Here is a 14,193-nt window from a genome sequence, read left to right on the forward strand (position 1 = left end):
TACGCCCCGGCGAGACTGGTGGTGGCGGATCACTGCTGCCACCCTCAGCACGAAGCGCCGGATCGCGAAATGGCGTGTCCTTGTATGCGTCGAAACCCATTTCTCGACTCATTCGGCGCAACCGCTCTTCGAGGCCGGGGTCCATTATGAGACACTGTCTGAACTGCCGTGAAAAAAGAAAAGAAAAAGAGAAACACGCTGCTGGAATAACGCTCGCAGGAGACGGACGATCAGCCGAGCCAGCGGCCCTGCGCCTGACCCACCGGTGGCTACTGCGCTAGCTTCGACTTACCGGAAGTAGACGACGCGACGGCACGCAAGCGTTCTCGCACGACGCAGAGCCTCTTGAAGGCCCCGAGCGCTCGAAGGAAAAGTTGAGGGTGAAATGCGGAGTGGAGGAGGAGGGAAGCTATTTATTATACGTAGCTCCCTTAATAAAGGGCGTCTCGACTGAATTATGGTGCCAATTATTTGTTCCAGTAATGGTCTTAGCAAAAAACGAAATGTCAAAAAAAAAAAAAAAAAACTGTTTCGGGGACTCTTAAGCATGGAAGCGTCGGATCTTGAGACTTGCATGGTGCGCTGAGCCTTGCGGGAGGGCTTCATTGCAGAACCATAAGTGCAACAAAATTATGCAATTGTGAAAGGTGGAGGAGAATAAGTGGACAAAGTTATAAGCTTCTTTGAGATAAAGACCTTCAAAGTAAGGAACGTTTCCTGGAACAATATTGAGGTTTTTAAAAAAAAAAAACATCTACAAAACACAGAACTAAAAATACCTGAGCAGAAGCAAAAACATGCATATATTTAGTTAAAAAAAATTGCGGATCTCTTCTTTCCACTCATCAGGCAATAAGGTAAAAAATTTTGAAATAAATTTAAGAGGTTGACCAGCCATCGTTTTTTCGACCTTGCGTGGAGTCACCTCATTAACAAAATTGCATTCAATGACACATAACTACGTTACTGCGAAGGCCACTATTGACATGATTGTATGCATGCATAAAGTTGTTTAGTTAATGTATAAATACTGTTGCTTGTATGTACTGTATTAATGAGAAAAAACGGACAATAATGCCAAGCAAAGTATAGGGGGTGTTATTTCTAGTAATTGGGATATAAATGTGAAGAAAGTAAAGTGGACAAAAAGATAACTTGCCGCCGGCAGGGACCGAACCTGCGACCTTCGAATAACGCGTCCGATGCTCTACCACTGAGCTAAGGCGGCGGTCATCCCCACGTCGACTTTATGGGGTATATATCTTTTTCGTCCACTTTCCTCACATTTATATCCCAATTATTACAAATAACATCTCCTACACTTGCCTTGGCATTACTGTCTTTCTCATTAATATTGTATCTAACAAAGAAACACGAGCCCTTAAAAGCCGTCTTCTGTTGTTCTTGTATATACTATGACATGCATAAGCATGCAGCGATGTGACTGCACTTCTTTTAGATACGCACCGCTGTGTTTACAGGCGGCAATGCAGCTTCCTCCTCTATCCGAGTCAACACACACACGCACGCACGCGGAGTCGACGGATTGAGGGAGACTCCACTGGCGAACAAGTTGATACGCCACCGTACACCTCGGTATTGTAGAAACTGACCTTCTCTCATACTGACACTACTACTATCATCTTGGCATTGGTGGCTTTATTGGTGGACTGTAGCAAAACAAAATGAACAGGAAGGATGGAAGGGGCCGATGTTGGCGCTGTCTGTACACGGGATGGCTGCCGACCTCACTCTTTGTTGTTGCTGCTCTCCAGGTCTGGAATTTCTGCACAGTACCAAAAGATGCGGATGTTACAACGGCCCTCCCAACAACGTTACTAGAACAAACTCAGTTTCAAAGCTCCGTATCTCCGCCAGCGGAGGAGGGTGGTCCGAACGGCGGTCGCGAGAACTAGCGGCGCTGCAGTTCCGTCTTGCGCCACTATCGGCGCGTCGTCTGCTGCCACGGCTAACGCGGCGGTCCGCCGCGCAGTTGCTCGCCGCAACTGCGCGGCAACTCTCTTATTGTACTAGTTAGGTGGATACTTAGGTGGATATGCATAGGGTCGTCTGTATGCATTGGCCCGCGTGCATTGTTCATTGATTGGCTAAGAATCGATGTTCGGTCTATATTGCCACGCCCACTTGTTGTTTCATTTTGATGTATTCGGGTTTGACCAGCAAGGACGGTTATCAACGCTCGACGCTGTCCGCGAAGCAGTGTTCGAGAAGCTTCGCGATTGTAATAGATCGTTTTGGTAAGATTGTGCGCTGCACGCGAATGTTTCAGCTTAGTCGAGGGATAACGCCGCCACCAGCGATATCGCTGGAAAGTTCGATAGCGCCTGTATAAAAGCCGACGCGCTTGACTGCTTGTCAGTTGATCGACGGTCGACGCTCTGTTCGCCGCTATCAGTGTATTGCTGTAGTTTGACTTTCAGTTTCCCGGCCACAAGTTCGGCCAAAGAGTTTCATCTCGGACCTGCTGACTGCTGCCTTCGTCAACGTCACGACCCTGTGACAATATTTGAGCTGTCTACATTGCGCTTAACTTCCAAGCATAGGAGTTTCTAAGCGAATGAGGGTTTTCAGAGTAATTTTTATAACTACCACCACAATTTTAGCCGCTGCCGTCTTATCTAAACCAAGAACAACCCAACACGTTTGTAAAAGCCTTTATAGTGCACAAAGAAGCGTACTTACTCGAGATACAAAAACGTTCTAGAAACCCCGTACTCATGTTTCTACAATTTATTGAAAAAAAACTTTCTCGAAAAACATCACCAATGCTTTGCAATGTTTACAAGACACGTTTTCGCGACGGTTAAAGGGATACTGACCCAAAATCGGAAAATTTTACGATAACTCGGTAAATGAAATCTCAGTGTGCGATTACATCGAATAGATGTCTCTGAGCAATTTTTTCAGCGGATAGTTGTATTTTCGGTGTCTCATCTTTCTACGTCGCATCCTTCTACGGTGCCTTAAACAATTCGAACAGATCGGCCGTGATGTGAGCACCGAGCAGTTATTCGCGCGTACTCTGTCGCTAGAAGAGTCGTCAGTATTCAACTTCACCGAGCAGATGTTCCATGCCCGCAGCACTTCTTACACTGTACGAAATCCGTTTGCGTATCGTGCTGTAGCCGTTCACTAAGCAGTTAAACTGCTCGTCAACTACAATTATCTTTTGCACAAGTAAGTCTCCGTTCCCGAAGCAAAGTGTGGGAGTGGGCTAGTTGGTATTCCATTATTAAACTGCTCAGCGCAAAAACTTGACACGGTACACATAGAAAAGACGAGGACCAGCGCTGGTCCTCGTCCTTTCTCTGTGTACCGTGTCAAATTTTTGCGCTGAGCAGTCAGTTCCCGAGCCGGCGAGTGTAAAATATTCCGCGCATCTTCTTCAATACCTCGTCGTAAAATCTCTCGAAAATCCACTGCTTTGAAGGCATAGCGACCGCTGACAACTGATCGAATGTTAGTGTGATGCAACTCTCAGTCTCGGTAGCGTATATAGGTAATCACCTGCCTTTCGTTTTGCCGTTCTATTTCTGGCGGCTCCAAATTGGGCACTGGGCTTTCGCGGGACGCCGTGCGTTTTTTTTTTTTTTCGGGGGGGGGGGGGGGGATTTGCGCCTAAACCCCGAACATTTTGGCTTTGAAATGTGGGGTGGAAGTGCTGGGAACGAGCGCGGCACGGCACCTGGCGCGAGTTCCCACTTTCCACGTGGGATCAAAACTTTTTTTTTTTGTCCCGCAACGACACGACGATAGTGCTTTACAATGTCGTCACTCTCAAAATGAACGTCACAGACCTTGCATTTCGCAGTAAGCTTTCTATCTTTGCGATGCAAAGCTTGAATGACGTAGGGTCTTTTGCAGGTCCGAAGAAGTGTCGTGAAGCGGAGTCGTCGTTGCAGTAGCCGCTCTTGCAGCCCGGCGCAAAGCAAGTCGGCATACCGCACTGTGAATCTGTTCGCCCTCGTTACGCTTCGTACATCATGCACGTGTCTTCGTGCAAGACGCTAAGTCTGGTTAAGAACAGTCGCAAAAATGACGAGCTAACAAAGCGCAGACGACGCTGTAACCCACGTGCGCTAGTACATCGGCGGCGCCGATCACAACAAGCGCCAGCCGCGGGAGCTAGACTAAAGCCCCTATGGTATAGGGGCTTTAAGCTAGACTAGAGTCACTGTATATGCTACCTTTAGGTAGCAGAGTTGCGTATAGGTCCGGCCAGCAACCACAGCTATGCGGTGAAGTCGCACTTCGTTTTTGCAGGCGACATGCCTACCATGTCGCCGATTAACATGTCTGGCGTGTCGAAGACCGGCGATAAACATTGGCTCTCGATGGCTAGTGGTTATTCAGTTCGCTGCAGCGGCGGCGTCGAGAAATAAAAAAATTGGCCCAAGCGGCAGCTTCTCCGCAATGCGTGGTTGCTAGCGGCGTTGGAAGACAGATGCGCAACTCTGCTACCTAAAGGTAGCATATACAGTAACTCTAAGCTAGACGTGACTGCAGCGCCACTAGTTCTCACGACCACCACGCGGACCGCCTCTCCGGCGGAGGTTTTAAACTGAGTTTGTTCTAGTAACGTTGCTCCCAACTCAGAGCAGAAGTACCATCTGGCTGACAATTGGGCATGTAGTTCATGGTCCAAAGTGCTGAATTGCGCAAAGAGGACAGGGACTGAAGGAAGAGACGCTGTGTGTGTCGTCGTCGTCTCTTTCTTCAGTCCCTGTCCCGTTTGCCAACAATTCCATACTTTGTACCATCTGGAGTAGGAAAAAAGGCTGTTCGGGATCACTCGGAACAGCAGTCTAACACTACGGTGCATATGCTTATTAGCGTGCAAGCTGTAGATGCCGTTGTAATGTAAACAAGGAGACAAGACTAACAGTCAGAGAGCCGCCACCAATCGGGCTCTTCAGAAGAATATCCTATGCTAGCTCCACCGCACTATGCGAGATGTGCATTGCTGCTGTGAAGCATAAGCGACAATGCGAGTGGGGCTTATAGGTTTCCACGAGGGACGGGTGTCAAAATGCCATTGGAAGCAGAAAACTGAACTTAAGGGCCCTACAACACCACTAACCCCCCCCCCCCCCCCCGTTTTTTACTCGTGGTTTTCGTAGACTGAAGCATGGACGGACTAGTGCAGCAATAACGGCAGCGACAGGGGCACGCAGTCCGAGGTTATTCGGCCTGGAAAATTAAAAATACAAAAAAAAAGCCTACACACAACTCGATTTTCGCGGGGTCACATGACCTCGTTTCCCTCGCCATTGATGAAGTGCCTTTATGCTCCGTACGGAGTGGAGACAACCGAGTAGTCTGCTACGACGTCCGCCACTTTCACGCCCGCTCCGATCTACGGACGCATTGCCGGCACGCATGTGAGCAGTTTGCAGGTAGTATGGGGGCCTTTGTGGGGACTATAATACAGCGGAAATGCATTAATGCGTGATCGTGCTTAAAAAAAAAAAACATGGCTGATCCCTCCGTCATAGGAATCGGTATAACACGAAAGTGAAACGTGTCTACACAGAAGTAGTGCTTATTGTGTAGTGGTATATGAGAGCTTGTACAATGTGTATCCGTGTTTGGCAGCTGTAGCACCGTTTGACGACGTGGATGCACCCATGTTGACGCCTAGTGGCATGTCTCCATCGCGGCAACTAACGCTCATGATCATGATTAAACTACCTGAAGTTGCGAACATATATTTGGACACAGTGAATCGTAAATCCCACGTAAAGATGACATCAACAAGCTAATAATCAAAACTGGTACCCAATATGCACTTCTTCGAAACGTCGCCAATTAAGGAGAGAAACGGCACGGTGTGCGCTTTCTAGTAATGGGTAACCGACGCCTGTGCTCATGCATACACTAGCACACTGCGCTTCAGCAACACGGAAGGCAGAGGTCCGTAGCTTGAGCCGCAAACGCGTGCGTCCCGCTGGCCTCTGTCTCGCTCCACCAAGGCACGACATTCGCCCGTCGAAATCGTCCTTTCTGCAACGCGTATTGCAGCAGTCTTGTTAGTCGGTGCTCTCGCAATCGAAGCAGGCGGCGGCAGAGAAATACCGTTGGTACATGTGGAAGCTGCCCTATTCCGACGAGCCGGTGCACGATAACAGGAAGCGAAAGCCAAAGAACATAACTGCGTCTAGGGTGCCTAGGCGACGCCAGCGCAGCCAGTTTACCTCACTGGTATCTAGACGCTTTAACCATGACCTCCGATATCGCGCGCAATCTCGGAGTAAGCGTCGATCGTGACGCATCACTTTTTAACCTCTCACAGACGGCGGCACCACCCCGCCTACCTACACCGCCAACAGAGCACCGTGCGAGAGAGAATGTGTGAAAGACATCAGGCGCGTTCGTGAACTGTCTAGCATCCACCAAGGTAGCTTAAGAGGGCTCACCAGCTCCAAAGCAACTCAGATTTGAACTTTTTGTGTCCATAGATGGCAGCACTTACACACCACAAAAAGGAGGTAACTTAGAGTACACTCTAGGCGTGTAAATCTCACCAGATCATGAAAGCGTGCGAAAAGGTCATTCCGCGCGCGAAAAGTAGTGCTGTTTGAAACTTGCCCGGGAATGCCTCAAAAAAGGGTCAACGCTCCTATGTTTTCCGCCAGCATAGCCGTAGCAAATGCGATGGAGGGGTTTTGCCGCTTTGTCCTCCCCGTACCGTTGCGGTGTAATACCTCTGTCACACGGCCACCACCAAACTCCATTTCACTCCGTTCGGCATTTAACTCCCTGATGGAGCATTACGAGAATGGAGTTGTGGCCGTGCTACACGGCTCGGTGCAAGCTTTCGACGGTTGCCGCATGGGGCAGAAACAGCGCTGCTGCGCTCGTCGAAACGTCCAATTTTTTGCCTGCGCAGTCGCCTTTAAAGCAACAAAAACGTGTTTTTGTGTGTTGATGAAGTGCTCGGAATCACCATTGCTGTCACAGTGCTTGTGCGTGCGCCTCACACGTGCAGAAACAAATATGGCGTGACGCTTCACAGCGGCGGCTTGGCAATGCGTTGGTGTGGAGAGTACAAGCGCTGATGTCCGAAAAAATACAACTAAAACTTACACTACGAGGCGTGAAATGCTACGCAAAAGAGAGCATAGCTTTTTTAAATTATAATTGAGCTCATTAGGACGATTTTGCCAGTGCGGTTTTCAGCGTAGCAGTAGCTGGCTGGGAACGAGAGTACTCCATCAAGCCGAAATGGGCATAACCGAACTCCCTCCATCAAAAGCTCCATTTAACTTCCTCAGCGAAATGGTGACCGTGTGACATGAACCCCATCTCCCTCGAGGAAAAGACGAGGGAGTTAAACGGAGTTCACGAGCGTCCGTGTGACAGGGGTATAAGCCATTCCCTCCAACTTCTCCGTATCCGCACACCGCTCCCGCAGTAACCCAAACAATGGGTAGTGACCTCTCTTCACAGTTCTCTGCCGCTTATTGTCAGAGGCTATGGAATACATAGCTTGCATTGACGTCACCGTGGCCGCCATCTTTGTGAACAAACTGGTTGAGACGCAGAGTGAACTCTTGCTCGAACGCGCGGAGCAAGAAACGGTGACATCAGATTAGTTCTGGTGCCCCCTCCAACTTCCTGAATGAAATGTAATTGGTATTTTCAAGGTACTAGATCTATTATTTTTACGCAGAGCCCTCTTATCGCGATTCACAACTGACTATGCCGTAAAAAGCAACTTTCGTAAAAAAATTCTTTTTTTCGGGCACGGCTTACGTTGTTTTCTCTCGGGGACATTTTGATATGCTTCTGTGCCATCTAGACAACTTTGGTGATTAGATGGAATGGCTACTTAGAGAACATTACGGTTGTAAGAAAATTCAAAATAAAAGATTTGTACGCTTCTGTTTATTGTGCGCTTCTCCCAGATTTATATATTACATACAGCACGCTTTAGGCTAGCGTTTGGAAATTTAGGATGGCAAACGGAAAGAAGTTCGCTACATACAAGCGAGGATAATGTTTAAAAATTACATCGAAGGTGGTCGAACGCGAAGACGGGGTCAGTTCCCGAGGAATGTCCCAGCACTATCACCCCAAGTTGTTACGTTGTGAAAAGAGCACGTGTCGAGTCATACACCTGTCAGTGAATGTTTTCTTTCCAAAAAACAAAGCTTGTTCTAATTTACGCATGTGCCGTCGGTGCCTGGAAGGACCAGTTCGCGGTAGCCGATAGCGCTTTTTTATCCATTTGCCTGCTCAAGGCAGCAAACGCATTGAAGTCTCTGCTGCAGGTGCCACCACATCAGATCCCTGCGGGTGCCGAATAGGACGATTAGCTACGGGTAGGGAAAAATCTCTCAGCACCGAGGATCTCTCGCCAACTGCTTAGAGAAAGAGCTGGTAGCCGAAACGCTGTCGAGACTCCGTAGAAACACTGCATTGTGTTTGGGCGACACGCCTGAATTAGCCACGCATACCACAACACTGTCGCGTGGAACACGCACGAGAGATGGCATCAACAATGCATGTTGCTGCGCAAAGGAAACACGGACAAGGAAGTGAACAAGGAAGGAAGTGAGACTCGCGACTGGATTTTATTGAACATAAAACGCATATTTATACGACACAAACCACAAATTCATCAACGCGCATGAGAGGAACCAGCTTTCATTATCGTACAATCGTATGGAAGTATCACTGACGCAAATGTCTCTTCTTTTCGTGAGGAAGAAAGCCTCAGCCAGCTCACGTGCCAATTGGTTCTGACTACGCCTCATGATTCCCGTTGTCGCCAGCAGAGGCTGACACGGTTTGTCACAGGCAGCCGACGGCGTGCGCTGCAGTGAAGAGCCAAATTAGATCCTTGTCCGTTCTTTATCGACTGCTGGTGTTCCCTTATACACCGGCTCCTTGTTTTAGAATTCAAGAAAACAAATGAATTTAAACTCTGTGTGTACTAAAACCTAATGTTCGGTGGCACAAAAAAGATTCGTAGTAATGCGTGGAATGAATATATATATATATATATATATATATATATATATATATATATATATATATATATATATACACAGCATGTTTGTCCAAAAAGAAAAACGCGAGGATAATGTTTATCAAGGATACAAAATGACGTATAAAACTGTTTAGAAATTACATCAAGGTGGTCGAGCATGAAGACCGGGTAACTTGGCGAGGCATAAGCCAGCACCATCTCCCCGAGCTGCCACGTTGTGAAAGGCTTGTGTCCAGTCATACACTTGACAGTGGCCGCTCATCATCAAATAATGTTTTCTTTCCAATTAATAAAGCTTATTCTGATCTACGCATGTGTATTTGGCGCCTTGAAGAAGCAGTTCGCGGCAGCCGATCTCGCTGCCGCGAGATTTGCCTGCCACGATGTCGCGCTTCTGCGTATTCCTGACCGACAGAACTGAGCGAAAGCACACGAGCCTCTTGGCTAGTCTCTGCTGCAGATGTTGCCACTGTCCCCCTTGCAACCGCAGTAAATTCCTGCGAGCGCTCAATAGGACGATTAGCTATGGACATGGGGCAATTTCCTGAGCACCAAGGACCTCTCGGCACCCTGCTTATATGAAGTGCTGGTAGCCAAAACGCTGTCGCGATGCCGAAGAAACGCTGCTTTGTGTTTGGGTCACACACCTGCATTAGCCTCCCATTCCTGACAAAAATTTGGAGGCACAAAGGAACAAGGACAAGAAATGACAGGACTGGTGCCAAACTAACAACTGTTTTATTGGAAAGAACATTGCATTCCAGGTAGCTTCACGCGCATGCGCGAGTCACATTGACAATCACAGTAACAGAATGACAACCTAATTTGAGTTATCAAAACTTGTCTAAAAAGTGCAATTCGTTGCGATATAAGTTCAAGGAAGGCACACTAACACATTGGGCACCCTTCTTATTTATGCAAAAAGCCTCCAACAATTCTCTGGCCACCTGGTTTCGACTTTTTCCAAGCACCCTGGTTTCAAAACCAGGGTGCTCATCGACCAGTCTGGTCGATGTTTAAATGTTCGATTAAAGGAACACGAAGCCTCCCTTAACAGTGTATCTGGTTTACACTTGCCTTCGCACTGCAAGTCCTGCGCATGCGCGCCCCGGTTTTTTGAAACCAGGGTGCTTGGAAAAAGTCGAAACCAGGTGGCCAGAGAATTGTTGGAGGCTTTTTGCATAAATAAGAAGGGTGCCCAATGTGTTATACCCGTGACACACGGGCAAGTTTGAAAGGCCATTGAGCCGATGGCCATCGAAACGCTACAACTCCATCGAACTCGATGGAGTTCTCGCGTTGCCACACGACGGTTTTCAACGGCCGTTGACTGATTCAGGTGTTTCTCGCAAACATTTTGTGGCGCTGCTAATCTTATTTTCGTTTTCATGTCGTCGTAAGTGAACTAAAATAAATCCACTTAAAAGCACACATTTGTGCGTTGTCTTGTTCTGAAATATAAAAAAAAATGTTTATACATAATTATAAGTGCATTATTAGTTATAAGCAGAGTTAGTTATAAGTTTGTGTGAACAGCGAAACTGTGGCTACGTTATAACCGCTTTACCCGTCCGGCCGCTTTTTCGGGTTTGCGAAGTTTACCACGTAGTTTTGCCTGGTTTTGCGGTTGCGTGAATTCATTTCGTTTCATTGGTTTCATTACGTGCCTGTTCCGCCATCATGAGTGACCGTGAAACAGATGACAAGGCCGCTATGGTGTTCTACGCGGCTGCGATCATGCAGCTTGATGCTGGGATCGAAGCGGCGAAAGAGGAAGCCGACGCCATCGAGGATGAGCTGTTGCTCGTGAACAATTTGCTGACGACTATGGATGCGGTGACCGAACGAAGCGTGAACAGGGAAAGGTGGTGTTTCACTCGGCAGACGAGGTGGTTCGAGGAGACCGTGCCACTGCTTGGCGACAAATTCTTCAAGCGAGCGTTCCGCGTTACGCCGGGGACCTTTCGGTACATCGTGGACGCAGTCGGACCGCTGCTCGAGCGCCAGAATACCAACATGCGCGAAGCCATCGCGCTTGATAAACGTGTCGCAATCGGCCTGTACCGACTGTGTTCCTCAGCCGAAGAACGCAGTATCGCGGAGTTGTTCGCCGTGGGACGCTCAACCGTGAACGAAGCATACAAAGAATTGTGCGAAGCCGTGATCGAGACTATGGAGACCAAGTGGGTCAACATGCCCACAGTGTCGAGCATGGCTGAACACATCCGCGAATTCACGGCAATGTTGGGTTTCCCGCAGGCAGTGGGAGCGCTAGACGGGTGTCATTTTCCCGTTTCGCCGCCCAAGGAGAGCGCCACCGACTACAGGAATTACAAAGGATGGTAAGTCGCAGTTTGCACATGGGTTGCGCTTTCATTACACCGGAATTATTTGTCAGGTTAGGTCATATTTTTGCACTGGAGAGGATGATTGACCAGCTGAACGAACGTGCGTTGTAATGCAGACAACAGTCAGGCTAGTTATGTATACAAGCTAGGCATCGTTATACTTGTTATGCCTGCTATAACCATGCTAAGCAACATCATGGCTTGGAACATTGACGACTGCATACTATACAAAAGTTGATCACTGCGTCATCAGGCCGAACTAAATCTTTACTTCCGTGCAATTCATTAACTCATTCAGTAGTCAAAACAAGACCTCTGATTACTTTGTAGTAACAATAAAAGACATTGTGTGCCCTAATGCTCTGTACCAATATTGTGAGAAATATGTGATAATATGTGTAAATTATATGCTCTGTAATTAAACTGTTATGTAATGTGTTGCTCAGCCTTGGCATTCATTTTCATGTTCTCCGGAAGTGCACTTCTCTGCTCTAAATCTACTCCTATCATGCCCTTCAAGGGTTGACTGTATCATTAATATAATGGTAGAAGCAACGTGAATTAGTGAACCGTTTTTTTTTTGTTTTTTCTAATGCAGGTACAGCATGATTCTTCTGGCACTGGTGGACCACCGGTACAGGTTCCGCTACGTCAATGTGGGATCGCCTGGCCGGTGCCACGACTCTTACGTCTACCAACGTTCACTGCTGGAAAGTGCAGTCCAGGGACCTTTGTTCCGCCGACCACTACTCGCCATCAGTGGCACTGCTGTGCCACCTCTGATCCTGTGTGACCAGGCGTTCCCACTGACGGCGAACCTCATCAAACCATTCAGTCACAGGGCACAGTTGAGCAACGAACAAAGGTTGTTCAATTACAACCTTTCCAAAGCTCGCCGCATTGTTGAGAATGCCTTTGGTAGGCTGAAGGCAAGGTTTCGCTTCATCATGAAAAGGATGGAGTGCGACCTTGACACCTCTCGCCTTGCCATCCGCGCCTGCTGTGTTCTCAACAATGTGTGTGAGCATTTCGGTGACACTGTGCTCCAACACTGGCTGGTTGAGGTTCAGAACAACGACAAGGAGCTCCAACAGCCTGACCATACCACAGACGTTGTAGAAGGCACAGGTTGCGACGTGAGAGAAGCTCTCGTGAGACATTTTCAGCTCAGCTGTGCTGGAAGTGCCTAACAAGGGCCCCTCTAATGTCATAGCTGTAGCCTTGCAGATGCTGATTACTGTGCTGACCATTTATCTCTGTTCACGCTTTTTTAGGTCGGCGAGTCCATTGTCGTCATCAAACTGTTGAAGATCACCTGTCCTTTTTCACTGGTGCCTGTTTCTATTTTTGCCACTGCAGTTCTGTCGTCAAACTTTATATTGCAGCCATATAGAATATCATTGCAGCCTTGTCATCTTCATAAAGATAAGGGTCCCAAAACCGCTGTATGATTATGAGGGACGCCGTAATGTAGGGCTTAGTTAAAAGTGAGCACAGCACGTGAAACGTTGAAGAAAGACACAAACGACAACACGAGCGCTGACTGAGAACAATTTTTTATTGCGTGTAGGTAATGTATAGAAACTTGTTTTCTACAAGTGTACTGTGTGACTCCTTGCGAGTGGGTAGGCCGTTGCAACCCGAGATTTCCTCAGTAATGAAAATTCTGCTTGTGTTTCTTGAGTTCATTCTTACCATCCACTGGACAGAAATAAGTGCCATGTATTATTCCGTACCGCATTACAGCATCAGAGTACTTTTATGATGTAAATGCTGTAATGCGGTTGCAAATGTAGTTGGCTTCTGAGGTGTACATGTTCGCTTTGTCTACTTGTTGGCCTTCTTGTATGAACAGCCTTAAAAATGAAAAAAAAAAAACGTGTAGCATCTGTGTTAGTTGCAAACTCAATGTAATTAATGAGAAACAGCACTGAAATTTTGTTCCATTACTGGTTCATATGAAGCGCTCGCCGTCAAATCAAATAGCTTGGCTTTGCATCTTTGTGACAGTTCACCAAGTAATGAGTACTTTGTTATTTTGTTTGTTGTAATCGCTTTTATTACAGTTCAATGATGACTACTGCTTGAGACTTGGGGTCTACTTGAAAATTAGCATTGTTATGGAGTGATGAAAGCATGACCTAATACTGTGCTTGTGGGATACAGGTCATGGATGATGCAAAGTCTGCGCTGGTTAAATTATGTCACCAGTGGAGCTACAAACGTTTAAGAAAAGTTGGCATTATGTAACCAAGGTATTATCTGCTGTTAACATGCATAATTATCTCGGACCCTTCAGTTTGTTCAGATCTGTGACCATAACAAGCAGAAAATATTTAAATTTCTGATGAGACAGCAATCATAACTATACATAGCATTGAGTTGTCAGCGAGTGAATTAGTGCATGCATTTAGTAATTTGCATTTGGAGGAAAAATATAGAAATTTGTCCTGTTTAGTGTAATAAAGGAATCGTGTCGAATATGTCGAACATTTCGAAATATTTATGTATTTACGTTGCATGTAGTAATGTCAACTGAAAAAATACTTGTGTGCTTGGCAGAACTTAATTTCTGCTAAGTGCTCGAAAGTGATTTAACAGATACTTTGACAAGAGTATTCTGTAAAAAACGCACAATGCGGGGGAAGTAATAAAGAAATAGAAAATGAGGCACCCATACACCTTTATTTCGACATTTTTTCCAAGTACTTCGTCATAGCATCAAAAAATTTGCCCTGCATTTGCATCTGCCGTTCTCGTTGTTCATACTCTTTCTGGCGGGCACTTGCCAGCTGCTCCCTGAGTAGTTTATGTTCTGCCAGCATTTGC

At 47.0% G+C, this 14,193-nt stretch overlaps 1 protein-coding gene across 1 annotated transcript in view; it reads right to left on the bottom strand.

Moving 5' to 3' along the window:
* Positions 1 to 1,644: 1,644 nt before the first annotated feature.
* The window catches only part of LOC119388302 (prostaglandin E synthase 3), a 105,805-nt gene continuing 93,256 nt past the window's right edge, over positions 1,645 to 14,193 (bottom strand). Inside the window, exon 5 of the mRNA XM_037655998.2 lies at positions 1,645 to 1,786. Within this exon, the coding sequence (XP_037511926.1) occupies positions 1,749 to 1,786 (38 nt within the window). The 3' untranslated portion in view covers positions 1,645 to 1,748. The remainder of the gene's footprint in view (positions 1,787 to 14,193) is intronic.

The sequence above is a fragment of the Rhipicephalus sanguineus genome, chromosome 3 (genome assembly GCF_013339695.2).
Source record: "Rhipicephalus sanguineus isolate Rsan-2018 chromosome 3, BIME_Rsan_1.4, whole genome shotgun sequence".
Taxonomy (NCBI): Eukaryota; Metazoa; Arthropoda; class Arachnida; order Ixodida; family Ixodidae; genus Rhipicephalus; species Rhipicephalus sanguineus.